Source organism: Netta rufina (genome assembly GCF_964035555.1).
Source record: "Netta rufina genome assembly, chromosome: 22".
Taxonomy (NCBI): Eukaryota; Metazoa; Chordata; class Aves; order Anseriformes; family Anatidae; genus Netta; species Netta rufina.
The window spans coordinates 4458355-4471816 of NC_140146.1; the positions used below are offsets into that span (position 1 = coordinate 4458355).

Sequence of the window (13462 nt, forward strand, 5' to 3'; positions counted from 1 at the left end):
GGCTGAAACTGTGAGTAGTGGGGTGCTGCCATAGTAGCATTAAAAACATTAAAATGCTTTCAACGGCAGTGACTTGGGTACACCTATGGAGTGTGTGGAGTCACACGGGGTCCTATCCTCTCATTTTATCAGCCTACTGTCGCTCAGGATTATTAGAAAACCCTGGTTGACTTTTTGGTATACCCATGGTGAATTTCTCCCCGATCCCGCTCGCTGTTCTGTAACTCTGCCTGCCCGCGAGCACCAGGAGGGCGCCCCTTTTCCCCAAAAACTGCTCGTGCATTTGCCTCTCCCCCCTCCCTAGAGCTCGGCCTCCCCCGGCCTGCAGCTCCCCCGCCGGCTCCTCGGGCTTGCCGCAGCCCCACGTAGCCGCGGGGCGCCGGCCTCCCCCCCCCTCCCAGCTCCTTCCCCTCCTGCTACCGCTGGCGGCGGTGCTGGCGCTGCCGGCGCTGCTGGCGCTGCGCCCACTGCTCCGACTGCTGACGTCACGGCCTCCCCGAGCCAATGGGCGGCCGCCGGCTCGCGGCTCGCCAATGGGGAGGCGGCGGCGGCGCGCGCTGGCGGCCGGGGCCGGGGCGGCGCGTGGGGGCCCCTCCGCTGCGCCCCGCTCCGCGCCCCGCGCTCAGGAGGCGGCGGCGGCGGCAGCGCAGGTGCCCGGCGGGGGGGGGGGCGGCGGGGCCGGAGCCGGGGCTGGAGCCGGAGCCGGGCTCGGGGCCGGGCTCGGGGTCGGTTCCCGGCGGGATGGAGCAGGGAGCGGCGGCGCTGATCCGCGAGGGCTGGTTCCGCGAGACGTGCCGGCTGTGGCCGGGGCAGGCCATGTCGCTGCAGGTGGAGGAGCTGCTGCACCACCAGCGCTCCCGCTACCAGGAGATCCTCGTGTTCCGCAGGTAGCGGGGGGGGAGAGGGGAGAAGGTGGGAGGGGAGGGGAGGGGGAGGCCGGCGCCATGCGGCGGGGCCTGGCGGGGCCGGGGGTTGGGGGCTGGGGGCTGGGGGCTGGGGGGGGGGAATTGGGAGGGGGGCAGCGCGGCTCCGGGCCCGAGGCGCGGCCCCGGTTCCGAGCGCGCTGCCCCGCTCTGCCCAGCACCACCTACGGCAACGTCCTGGTCCTGGACGGGGTGATCCAGTGCACGGAGCGGGACGAGTTCTCCTACCAGGAAATGATCGCCAACCTGCCCCTCTGCAGCCACCCCGACCCCCGCAAGGTGAGTCCTCCCCGTGCCCCTTCTGCTCCTCCTGGGGTCTGCGAGCGAGCTGTGCCCGCAGACCGGCCCCCGTCCTCCCCACTGCCGAAATTTCAGCGTGGAGCACGACCGTGGCACAGCCTGCGTGTCCCCTCGCTGCCGCACGCCTCAGCACCAGGGTGGGACGAGCCCGAGTGGCGCTGGGCTCCCTGCCCTGGGCCACGCTGCGAGAGCTGCTCCCCATCTCCGCTCGCTGACGCCCCGGTTTCTCCCCTCTCCTTGTCCCAGGTGCTCATCATCGGTGGCGGCGACGGGGGCGTGCTGCGAGAGGTGGTGAAGCACCCGACGGTGGAGTCCGTGGTGCAGTGCGAGATCGATGAGGTGCGTTGGGCTGCACGGAGCCGCCCCGGGGCTTCACGTAGGCTGCCGAGCAGAAAGCAGCCCGTCCTCCTCAGCATCCGCGGAGCTGCTGCTGCTTCACCTGCTGTCCCTTGTCAGTAACGAGCCTGCTTGCTAACGATTCTGCTGGCACCACACTGACAGCGCCACCTCTTTGCCTTGCGAGTCATCTACGTGGCAGCTGGCTGCCTCTCATGTGCTCTCTCTCTCACACGTACGGTAGAGGCCCTTCCAGGCCAGCGGGATCCGGGGACTCGTGCTGTGTAGAAGGGGAGCTCTGGCGTGGTGGAGGTGCTGCTTTTCCCCTTCCCCTGCCACAGAATGGTGCTTCTCCTGCCGGAGGAATAGTCTCTTTGTTCGGCAGGCTCCTTCCACTGCAAGCAGGAAATAAGCGGGGGGTATTTGTTTCCGTGGCAGATGGGCTGCTTGTCCTCGGTCAGTTCGTTCTGATATTTTCCTTTATTAGAAAGTTTCACTGTCTCCATGAAGCGAGGCTGCATTAGGAGTGGGAAATGCTGCTATATGAGCCTCTGTGCACTGTCTCTCAAACTACATAGGCATACAGGCTTGGTTTTCAACAAGCACAGCCCGACATAGGCATATTTTTTGTTTCAGCCAGCTGTGAGAAGCTGGTAGCGTTCGGTGCAGTTGCTGGGCCTTGAGCCATTGCTGTCTCACACGTGGCTCGTAGGGGTTTCAAAGAGAGAACCGTATTTCACGAGGTCATGGATGATGACTATAAAGCAGAGGTGGGGATGTTTCTCACGTCACATCCAGAAACCTGCTGCCGTGGTCTTACTTAAAAAAAAGTCTTCAGCTGAGATCACCTCTGCCAGTGATGTCCCCAGGGAGAGCGAGCACAGAGCAGTCAGATCTGTAATCAGATTCTCGTAGTTCCTCGGGGAGCTTTTGAAGCTGCGAGTTCCTCTTGTTGAGTTTGGCACGGGCAGACAAACAGTGTCACTGAACCCTGAGGCCGTAGGAAAGGGCTGAGTGTAGTGTGTTGGCTGAAGATGCTGACAGCTCTTGATGATGTAGCTAGTGAGTTAGATTTGTGCTGAAGGCATGGAAGGAAATGACTCATAGCACTGCTCTTTCGGTTGCAGCTGCACAGTAGCCCGAGAAGCAGCTCCTTGTAGTCCCCACTGACCCGCTCGTGCTCTCTGTGTTGCAGGATGTGATCCAGGTATCTAAGAAATACCTCCCGGGGATGGCAGTGGGGTACTCCAGCGCTAAGCTGACCTTGCACGTGGGAGATGGTTTTGAGTTCATGAAACAAAATCAAGAAGCCTTTGACGTGATAATCACGGACTCGTCTGACCCCATGGGTAAGAGCTGTGGCCGTACAAGGGGACTGCTTTCCACCCTGCTTCTGCTTTTCTCTTTTGGCTACCTCCTGGAAGTAATGCTGGCCTGCCCCCAGGCTCCATCCAAGTGGAAAGGCCATCACTGATTTGATTCTTTTGGTAGAGAAAGGGAAGGGTGACAACCAGAAAACAGTATTAATAAGGCTTCAAGCCCAGTGTCATATTTCTCCCTTCAAAATTCAATTCTAGCAGCTACTGCTTTTGGCAACAAGGTGATCCTTGAGTCCAGTGATCCCACAGGGAATACAGCGCTGTGTTGGCACAAACAGTTTTGTACGTGTGCCCTCTAGTTAAGCACTGGCTTGCAAGCTCTTGGTGGATCTGCCTAGCCCAGAGATGGCTGTGGTGAGGTTGCTGCATTTTTGAAGGTGAGAACTGAGGGAGAAGGGACCAGCCGTAGTTAGGGTGCCTGAGTTCCCTTCATTTTTGCTGCTGTTGCTTCTCTCAACACAGAGAGAGGCACCTCTAAGGGACTGACTGCAGCAGCAGTTCAATTTGAACAACGCTCACTGAAGCAAGAGGCAGCTGCTAGGACTCTGGTAAAGGTCCTGGGGTTGCTACTGAGCAAAGCTAAAATCCTGATGGTTCTGCTGTGCTAGGTGTGCGCTGAACCCCAGGGTCAAAACTCTTTGCTTTTAGGTCACCTCCAGCACTTGTGTTAACTGAAAAGCCATATTTGAGGTGTCCCTTTTCTGGTGCAGACCTTGTATAGCCTGGGCATTGAGAAAACTCTCAGAAGCCTGCCTTCTTCGCCTCTCTCTGGACATACCTCTTTACTCACCTTTCTCACAGGTCCTGCAGAAAGTTTATTCAAAGAATCCTACTACCAGCTGATGAAGACGGCACTGCGAGAAGATGGCATTCTCTGCTGCCAAGGTGAGGGTGCTGTCCCTGGGCAGAGGCTGGTGTTAGATCATGCAAAGTGTGAGGCTCAAAGGGGACTCTTCCTGGAGGGACATGACGCAGGGAGTAAAATTCATTTCAGCCGTGACGCAGGGAATTAAATCCATTTTAGCTCCCAGGTATGGTTGTGGTTTTGATCCATATACGTCAACTCATTAACTGCTGGACTGTGCTTAGTGTAAAACTGGCGCAGTGGTCTTATCTTGCCTTTGAAACCACATGAGCTGCGTGGAGTAAAGCAGGTTTGGGCTTGGAGCTGCTGTTGACTTGGCACGGGCTTGTGCAGTGAAGAGGGGCAGCCCTCACCTTACGCCCTGTCTTGCTCTCTCCCCGTAGGTGAGTGCCAGTGGCTGCACCTGGATCTCATTAAGGAGATGCGTCAGTTCTGCAAGTCTCTGTTCCCTGTTGTGGAGTACGCCTATTGCACCATCCCCACGTATCCCAGTGGGCAGATTGGCTTCATGCTCTGCAGCAAGAACCCGGTGAGTTTCAGGCACGTGAAGTGCCCCTTTCTGCTCCCTGGAGGTACCCACAGAGCCTGCCCCAGGGGCTGGTCCCTATGGAGCCTGTGCTGTGGCCCTGAGCGATACCAGCTCAAGGGCCTCTAGGCTTCTGCTTGTCCCCAGCTCAGGGCACTAGAGCTACAATGCAGCTTGCTCAGTGCTCAACAAAATGCAGAGTTAACCAGTAATGTAACCAGTCGCTTTAGAAAAAAACATAGTTTTATGTCCAGTACAACTAACTTGTAAGGGTGGAGGCCAGTATCAGTTTCCAGACCCTGTTCAGGCTTTAGCCTATTGATGCTGGCTGTTTTAAAGCGGGCACCTGCCTGATAAGAATCAGCTTGCAGTGTGCTTCTCTGCAGTTACAGAGGCCTCCAAGTGAGAGTCAGCATCAGCATGTGAGCTGGTGACTCTCCACCTTCTGACCACTGAGGTCTGCTCTCTTCCCAATCCGCTGCCTTGCAGCTAGCTTCTAACACAACTGTCACGTTGCTGTGGGGAGCCAGCAGCACTTCTGCTGCTGTATTTGGTTTATCTGGGCCACTGGCAGCATGCGCTGTGCTTGACTTAACACAGATGTGGCTTCTGCTCTGACGAGCAAAAGCCTTGCTTCTTGGATGCTCAGGCACAATCTGACAGCTTCATCTGGCACAGTCTGACCTCATATGCAGACATCTGTATACAGCTGAACAAGGGCTAGTCACATGAGGCACGGAGTAAACTCCAGCCCTTTTGCTGGAGCTGCACAGAAACTTTGGCCTCGTGCTGAAACAGAAATTCATCTGTTCTCCTGCTAGTCCTTTTGGTTCTCTGCCATGAGCTGGGATGTCCATCGTGCAGCGCTTTGCTTGTTACCCAAACACTACAGGGCCACCCGGCTTCTTTATTGCAGAACACAAATTTCCGGGAGCCTGTGCAGCAGCTGTCAAGGCAACAAGTAGAGGAGAGGAATCTGAAATACTACAACTCTGATATTCATCGGGCAGCTTTCATCCTGCCGGAGTTTGCACGGAAGGTAAGCGAGGCTGTGCTACTACTCCTCCAGCAAGGATGAGGTGTGACTTTTCTTTGGCAGGGTTGGGAGTACACAGGACTGAGGATTTCCTGCTGCCCTAAAGGCTTCTGTGGGCAAGTTGGAGCAGGGTGGCATTTTGTATGACATGGCAGCGAATGAGTCAGCCTAGTAAGGCTGGAGTTCAGTTTGGAACTGTTCTTGGGGTTGGTGTCCCATGTCTTCATGGCAGATCCCTCCTGCTCCTAGCACAAACAAGTCCAAAAGCCTGCAGAACTGGTGTTTCCCACTGGAAAGCTCCAAAAGTCTTAAATAAAACCTGGTTGTGGTTTCTAGTGCAACCCAGGGAGCGTAAAAAGGATGGTTTGGTGTAGTTCAGGCTGTCTATTTCTGCATCATTGATTTCTTAACTGACCACGACTGCAGGTTCTAGCAGGGAATGCCAGGGATGAGGGTGCGTGCCGTGGGTGTGTTTTAAAGCCATGTTTCTGTCGAGGACCGTGAGAGCTGCCCCGGGTCCCTCCTGACACTCTTTGTTTTTGGCTGTCGCCAGGCCCTGAGTGATGTGTGAGACTGAGAAGCTGCTTCCTCCCTTCAAGTTGGACCCTGAGATCGTCAGTGATGTGGTGGGGACCTTCCCAGCAGGCTGCAGATTCGCTCTCCACTGTGTGGGATTGTTTAACCCCTTGCCAGCCAACATTCCCTTTGATGCGTTAAAGATGGGACATCAGCTAGATAAGACTATTGGAAAGGTCCGCTGACATTGCGTGAGGTCAAAACTGTTGTTTGCAGTACTGGAAATGTAACATGTCTTCTTCCCTTCTCTCTCCCCTTTACCCGTTCTAAATTTGCCCCCACCTCTCCCCAAACTGACACGATATATTTATAACTGACATGTATTTCTGTCTGGTGATCTTCTGAAGCTTGGAACAAGTCCAGGAGGTTCGCCGACTCGGCCTTAAGCACAGAGAGCGAGGTCTTTGTGCGCAAAGTTAGCTTGCTCCCTGCTACCAGGAGCTCCCTGCTGATGAGACGTTTTGACTGGTAACGGGTCTGAGCCTTCACGTCCCCCTGCCCTCCTGTGACGCCTGCGCTGTGCTGCAGCACGGCCGGAGGGGTCACGGTGCAAACTGTTGCCATTCACAGTAGGTCTCCCTCCAACCCTGATGGAGTAGCAGTATTAAACACCAGCCAGCCGGCCGGGCTGGCAGCAAAGTCTTGTGGCTTTTTTTTTTTTTTTCTAAATTGGTTGGAAACAGAAGTGCTGAGGTGCTAACAGGCCAACTCCTGTTCTTACCCCTGCCGTCAGAGTGGTTCCAAAGAGTGTTTATCAATATGTGATAGGCGCTTTATATAAATAAATATAAATATATATATATAAAAAACAAACCTTAGATCCATTGCCTGCTGTGAAGTACTGATGCTGGGGAGTCGGTTGCGCTGACAAATCTCTTCTCTCAGTCGTGCTGAGATGCCTCAGGCCTGGGTATTAGCTGGTCCTTAGGAGGCATCGTTATTCCTAATGCTGCCCCCAGACGTGTAAGCTGTTTTTCATTGTACTCTGTTGTGAGATGGATCTGCCTCCTCTGTACTTTTGTTCTAAAGACTCGGTTCCACCGCTGTGCAGTGGGGATCTTCCCAGCACAACCACGGGGCGATTGTCACTCCCTTGCAATCAATTAAACACTCGGCTCTGGTTAAGGTGACATCAGTGTGGGTCGGTGTGCTTCTTTGGGGATGCTAACAGATCCTGCAAGTTTGCTCTGCTTGTCAGAAGACATCCGGGGCACTCAGTAGTTGGTGTCTCTCTTGTCTCCAGGGATGACAAATACCATCAAAAATAACCTCCATTAAAAATGATTCCATTGCTTGTTTTGTGTTGTGACCTCACTGCCCAATAGCTCTGGCTTCTGTCACCCTCTGCACGGCAGAAGTCAGTACCTTCTATCTAAATTGTTCTCTAGACCAAATGTTGCCTCTCAAACACCTTTCCAAGCTGTTCTGTAGCTGCCCATCTCCCTGTAAGCATCACTTAGCTCCTGTCAGTCGCTGGTCCCACTCAGCTGCACCAGCTTTTCCTCCAAAAATTGTGTTAGCTTAGTGGCTCCGAGGGCCTGAACTATGGAATGAACTCAAGGTGCTGAACAGGCTGGGAACAGTCGCTAGGTGGCATCAGGAGAAGCCAAAAACAAACCCTACGCTCCTACTGAGGGAGATTTGGGCTCTAGAGAAAACTAGGAGCAGAGATTTGCAATGGTTCAGGCTGAGCTTTGCCATAATTGTGCAGCATAGGAGGTGCAGCCACTGACTGCCTCCAGCAAGGGGTTTCTGTGGTCTCAGTACATTCCCTCCTGTTCTCTCCCTTGGGAGGTTTACCACTTTTCCTGATTTTCCCTACTAGTGTCAGTAAAGCTTCTTTGTGGTTATAAGGGTTTGCAAAAGCATTGCTGAGCGGCAGAACCAAATCTGGATCCTGTTTTGGTTGCGTTGAGAAAATCACAGACATTTTGTCTCTTAATTGTCTGGGTAACTCTCTCCCATAGCTACCAATCAGTTAGATTTGTCCTCATGCAGGAAGCTACTGACTCATTTTCATTGCCCAACTCTTATTTTTATTATAAAGAGCAGGCCAGGATAATAGAGGCTGGTTCCAGTTACCCCTCTTTAAATTGCTGTGGGACCTGAGCCCCGTTCACCCTTGAGAGAAAACAACTTCTAGCACCCTCCTTCTGGAACAGGAATCAAGACCAGGACTGTAGTCCAGAAGGCCTTAGAGCAGCTGCCAACTAGTAACATGTTCAAGCCTTCCACCCGCCCTTGGTGAGTACAACAATGCCCAGGAGCAAAAGAGCTCCCTCAAACCTGTTGCTAGCTCTTCCTTCTGTTTCTCTCCAAAGCTGTAAATTCAGCGACTGGGCAGTGATGAGAACAGGAAGGTGAGGCTGTTTGCCATCCAAGGTGCACATGCTCTATGCACAGGGCCCTCTCTACAATTTCTGCATAATTCCAAATCACTCTTCTTTACAGGCAGCATCAAACACTTCAGTGCCTTGCAGTAGGTGAAGACACCTCGGTGTCTGAATCTTAGGAACAATGAACACTCATGAACAGTGCAGCAAGAGGGGTAACGTGGATTTGTGCATCTGTAGCTGGTTCCATCTGAACAGCTCGGAGCACTTCAGGACTGAAGTCCCTCCTGTGCTGCTACCACAAGGTGTACACGCCATTTAAGCTGCTAGAGCAGCATTTGGCATGGCAGCCACCTGCCAGGCAGTCGTGTCTACAGATCGATTGTCCCTTCCACAGATGTGTGAGGACTGAGCTGTTACGCTGGAGGATGCTGCAGCACGAGGATGCCAGGGACTGAAGAGAGGCTGGCAATTTGGGTTATGCCCAACAGGAGTAAAGTAATGGACTTCATGCAGAACTGAGCAGGAACCCTTGAAAGGTATCAGCAGTGTCTGCAGGTGGGCAACTAAAACACCTGAGTAACTTTTCTGGAGTCTTAGCTGGCTTTTGTCCAAGGCTCATCAAGCAAGGCTGTTCGTAAGCAAAGATGCTGTTTGTCTAGACATGCTGCCGTCATGCTCCAGCACCTTATTAAGCTCGGAGCTGTAGGAACAGGCTTTGTCCCAAGAACCGTACAATGCAGTATCAGTCAGAGCAGGTGGAGACAGACAAGGTAACAGAGCCTGATGGGCTTCAGCACATCAACTGCCTAAGCCTCTTGGCGCCTCTTGAGCTGTCAGACTCCCTGCTCTGCGCTTCACTCATTGACCTAACTCAATTTTTAGGAGTTCAGAAAAGAGCTTAAAAAAATTAAGAGAAATCTCTTGCCTATATCTCTTGAGCCCTTTCAGCTAGTTAATTGGCATCAGCATCTTATTCATCTAGAGCTAATGTTATCGAGGCCTGGCTGAATTATTGATGGAGCTTGGCTGGAGCAAGAGAGACTGCTGAGGTAGGAATGACAATCCATCTCTCATCAGAGAGCAGCAGCCTCAATAAGCAAACAGTCAAAAGAAGCAATAACAACTGCCACCAAGTTCAGGGAGAGGCCAGTGCCTCTGATAAAATGGTGGGGGAAGAGGAGGGAAAAGAGTAGACAAAAGCATGAAGCAGCAGCTCAGTCTAGACAAAGTCAGATGAAATGTCACTAAAAAGTACGATGAGAATTTTAACTAAGCTAAATGCTGAGAAGTCTCGGTGAAGCTCTTCCGTGGTCGTGTATAGGGTGGAATTAAATGCTTTTAAAACATGCAGAAGGTGGGGAATGAGAGCCAGGGGACCTCAATTATAGCACAGCAATGTGTGAAGCAGATGAAGGCCGGGGGGTCATTAGGAGCACTTAGGGATCTCGGTGGCAGCCTCGCAAGGATGCCAGCTCCGTGTGGGGTGGGACCCGTGGAGGGGGCTACCCTCTCCTTGGTACTGAACGGCTGCTGCAGCCCACGGCTGGGCATGGCCAAGAGGGAATTTGCTTCAGAAGGCTAATTCTGCAAGCCAGGAACAAGGGCGAGATGATGTGTACGATGACCTTGCGTGTGCTTCAGCTGCAGGGGAGGAATAACCAGAACCTCACCCTCCAGCGTGCGTGAATTCCCGTGTAAAGCTCTCCCTGCCAAGCAGTCCCTTCTGGGTGCTGGCAGCCTCCCAGTGCCGTGTTAACGTCAGTGGCCTGCCCTTTGTGATCGAATTCCCACGGGGTACAGAGCACGTGCAATCCTCTGGGAATCCCTTGCCACCGATGGGATGAGGCTGGTGTAACAGAGGTCTGTTTGTGTGTCAGGAGGCAGTAACCCCAAGCATCCTCAGCCTGCTTAACAGCCCGAAATCCCTCCTACTTGGAGCCAGGCCAGACGTTCTCAGTGGGAAACAGAGGTATTTTGAAATAGGTGCCTCATAGCAAGTAGTTGCTTTTTTGAGGAGGATTTTTTTAAGTGGAAAAAACTGAAATGTTTAACTTTGCATATTGAAATAAAAGGTTCAGAGCCTACCACTGAAGCTTTGCACTCGCCCTCCCCTCTTCATCCTGCAGTCCCCTTGGGGTTGACGGACAGAGAAGGCAGCACAACTTCCCCAGCTCTACCTCCCCAGAGAGCCGTAACACACTTGTAGCCGTGTGTGCTCTGACAGCAGCGTCCCTGCGGTATTCCCCTCCTCCTCCCTGCACCTGCTCTGCAGCTCTTATCAGAGATGAGCGGGAGCTGTGGGCTCCAGCCCACGCTCAGGCAGTCTCTTCCTTGGGTTTGTTAGATTAGAGCCGATGAAAGCCGTGGCTGGAACAGCCACCTGAATGCTTCTCCGAGTCCTCTGGGGAGCGCGATGCAAGGGAATGCTGCAGGCCTGGCCTGATAAATGAGCTGTGATTTCAGGCCCATGAACAAATTGGTTTCCCCTTCCAGGATGGCTTGCCACTGTCAGCTGCCTATTGCTTTATTTATTGCATTGCCCTTTGCAACCAGGGCCTCTTGAGGGTGGAGAGGAAGACTTCCAGTGACAGGAAAGCAGAAGCATTTCAGCCCTTCTTGAGCTGCAATTGAGTGCCTCACCTTGGGGAACCAGACATTGTTCTGGGAGCCTGATGCAATTCTCCTACGTGCCTCACAAAGACCCGATGGTCTGAATTCAGACCAGGCAACAAACGGGCAGAAGACAGCAAATATCCGAGCCATAGAGAAAAACAACTGAGAAGTTATCTCAGTCCTTAATGTGGCGTTTGGTGCCATACCTGGTGTTTGCTTTTGTGTTCCAGCAGTGCCCAGTCTTCACTGCTGTACAGACACACTGACGAGAGGGCAAGGACCTCCCTCCTAAAAGACAAAACCTCTCCTATTGCGTATTACTTGTTCACCCTTTATCAGGAGGTTGTTGTTGTCCCAAATGGTGGTGCAGGCTTACTCTGCTGTACTCCTGAACCCGCTCTGCATTACTGCTGAAGCCACCCTTACTGTGAGCCGAAGTCCTTGGTGTCCACCCAGGCCTTTTCAAGTTAGTCTGTGCTGAGCTTCCACCTGGAGCATCCCCACCTAGCAGGCTCCCCTGGACACGTTCACGGGCACGCTGACTTCAGATAGATCTGTCCTCACTGTAAAGTGGTAGAAACACACAGAAACCATACACAACTCCAAACAAGAGAGCATCGAGGAAGAAGACTTCTAAAGGGGTGAGTCAGATAAATGAGATAGAGAAAGCGGTAAGAGGAAATTAGGGGAGGACCTTAAATTTCCCTGTGCAGTGACAAGCGTTTACACGTTGGAGAAGAGAAATTTGGGCCACCCGAAAGGTCCGCCAGCCAGTGTGGTAGGGAATAGGGAACAGTAAGCATAAAGAGTAATCCTGGTGCTATGTGTTGATGTGTTTCCAGTTACTAAAAAGAACAAGTTGCATCGCTAGGGAGTTATTCTGCTTCCTTTGGAAAGGAGGTGGTGCTATAGCCTGTGACCAGGACAGGGTCAGCAGTGAAAGTAATGGAACCAGCAGGGGCTCTGCAAAGGGGCCGGAGGACCAGAGCTTGAGGAAGACCAACTAAGGTAGGGGAAGCAGCAGAGATGTGAGGAAAGGGAAGGACACTAGGGGAGACGGAAGAATCTGTAAAAAAAAAATAAATTATCTGAGACTGAAAGATGCTGTAGCAGAGCAGCTGAGAGAACTTGTTTGGATTTAGAGATCCAGTCCCACTTGTGGACGCTGAGGTCTGAGTGCTCTGATGTGTGCCTACCCCCCTGCTCCCAGCTGGGAGGAGACCCCAGCCTTACCCAGGCTAGACGTGCAGCTTTTGGTTGCATTGTGCAGGTCAGCAGAGCCACAGGTTTGGTGCTGGTGTGTCTGGGCAGAAAGTCGCTCCAAAGCCACCCCCCAAGAGACAGCAATTATTTTATTATTGCCCTTTAATCCCAGGGCAGCCCTGCTGCAGGCTGCTCGCTGTTTACATCTCTGCGGACCTTCCCAGAAGCGATCTGCTCTGCCTTGCACATCATCCCTTTTTTAGAAGAAGAACATTGTCATACTTGTGACCCCATTCGCTCAATGAAGCATTACAGAAAACAGCCCATTCTGAAGGCAAAGCTGCACACAAAACCATATTTATTAGAACAAGCAGTTTGGTTAGACCAGATGGCCCCCAGCATGGAGACCTGGTTGCACTGCTTCTGCTGTCTGTCTAGCTTTTGGGCTAATCAGCCCATGAGATTTAGTCCTGACTTGTAAGCAACGGTACAGAATTCACCTGCCTGCCTGTCAGCGCAGGCACATCTCACACAGGTACATGCCCTTTGTTCCTCTTGAGCAACCAAGTGTGCTTTCTCCATTTGCTCTTCTCCTCCTGCTTTTACCTCTCCCGGAGCAAATCGGCTGTGGGTCATTTAGCAAGTCCCTGTGATTTGCTTACTTGCTGGAGCCTGCTATTTCGCTGCTCTCTGTCTCGAGCCCCAGACAGGCTGGGAAGTGTTTGACAGAATCCATTATGAAGGGGTAATACAGCAATTCTGATAAACTAGCAAGATCAGTTTAAAAAGAAATGGGTAATGTTCCATCTGAAACTGACGCATGGAAGTTTGCTCTCACAAGGAGGGATGAGAAGCAATGGGGTTACAAAGTTCTCAGAAAGATCCATTTCTGGGTTTAATTCAATTGCTGGATTGTCACTTTTCCCCACAAGTCTGCATCACTTAAATTTTTTTCTTCATAACTTTCAGTGAGGGAATTCGGGATTTCTCTGAAAAAATGTATGGAAGAGATGGCATCTTTGCTCTCAAGAGCATCCAGAGTGGTGTAACTGGCATTAGGAGCTGGATTATTTGCAGGCAGAGATTCATCGTGCTGCTTCCAGGATCTGTGACACTGGTAAGCAGTGGAAGTGGGGCACAGGTTTTTCTTGCCTTCTGTTCTTAGTTCTACCACGGCATCCCTTTGGCCATGTCACCTCACTGTGTTTTTTCATGTGCTAAACTAGTATAACCATTTACCTTTTGACTGTTGGGGTTAGTTGTTAAAGTCAGAAAGGGGACTTGCCATGAGGTGAGTGCTGCTGGGTTAGCTGGGAGTTGGGATCCTTAGCTCTGTCTGCACCTCACAGAAGGGAGGCAGCAGATGCCA

The 13462-nt window shown here is 52.5% G+C and overlaps 1 protein-coding gene across 1 annotated transcript; it reads left to right on the forward strand.

Annotated features, from left to right (window-relative positions):
• Positions 1-592: 592 nt before the first annotated feature.
• Positions 593-7051, forward strand: SRM (spermidine synthase). Its single transcript, XM_084300401.1, has 8 exons — positions 593-887; positions 1082-1202; positions 1470-1562; positions 2755-2908; positions 3740-3823; positions 4187-4332; positions 5246-5368; positions 5919-7051. Exons 1-8 carry the CDS (start codon positions 742-744, stop codon positions 5934-5936), a joined length of 885 nt encoding a protein of 294 aa, XP_084156527.1. The 5' UTR covers positions 593-741; the 3' UTR covers positions 5937-7051.
• Positions 7052-13462: the final 6411 nt, after the last annotated feature.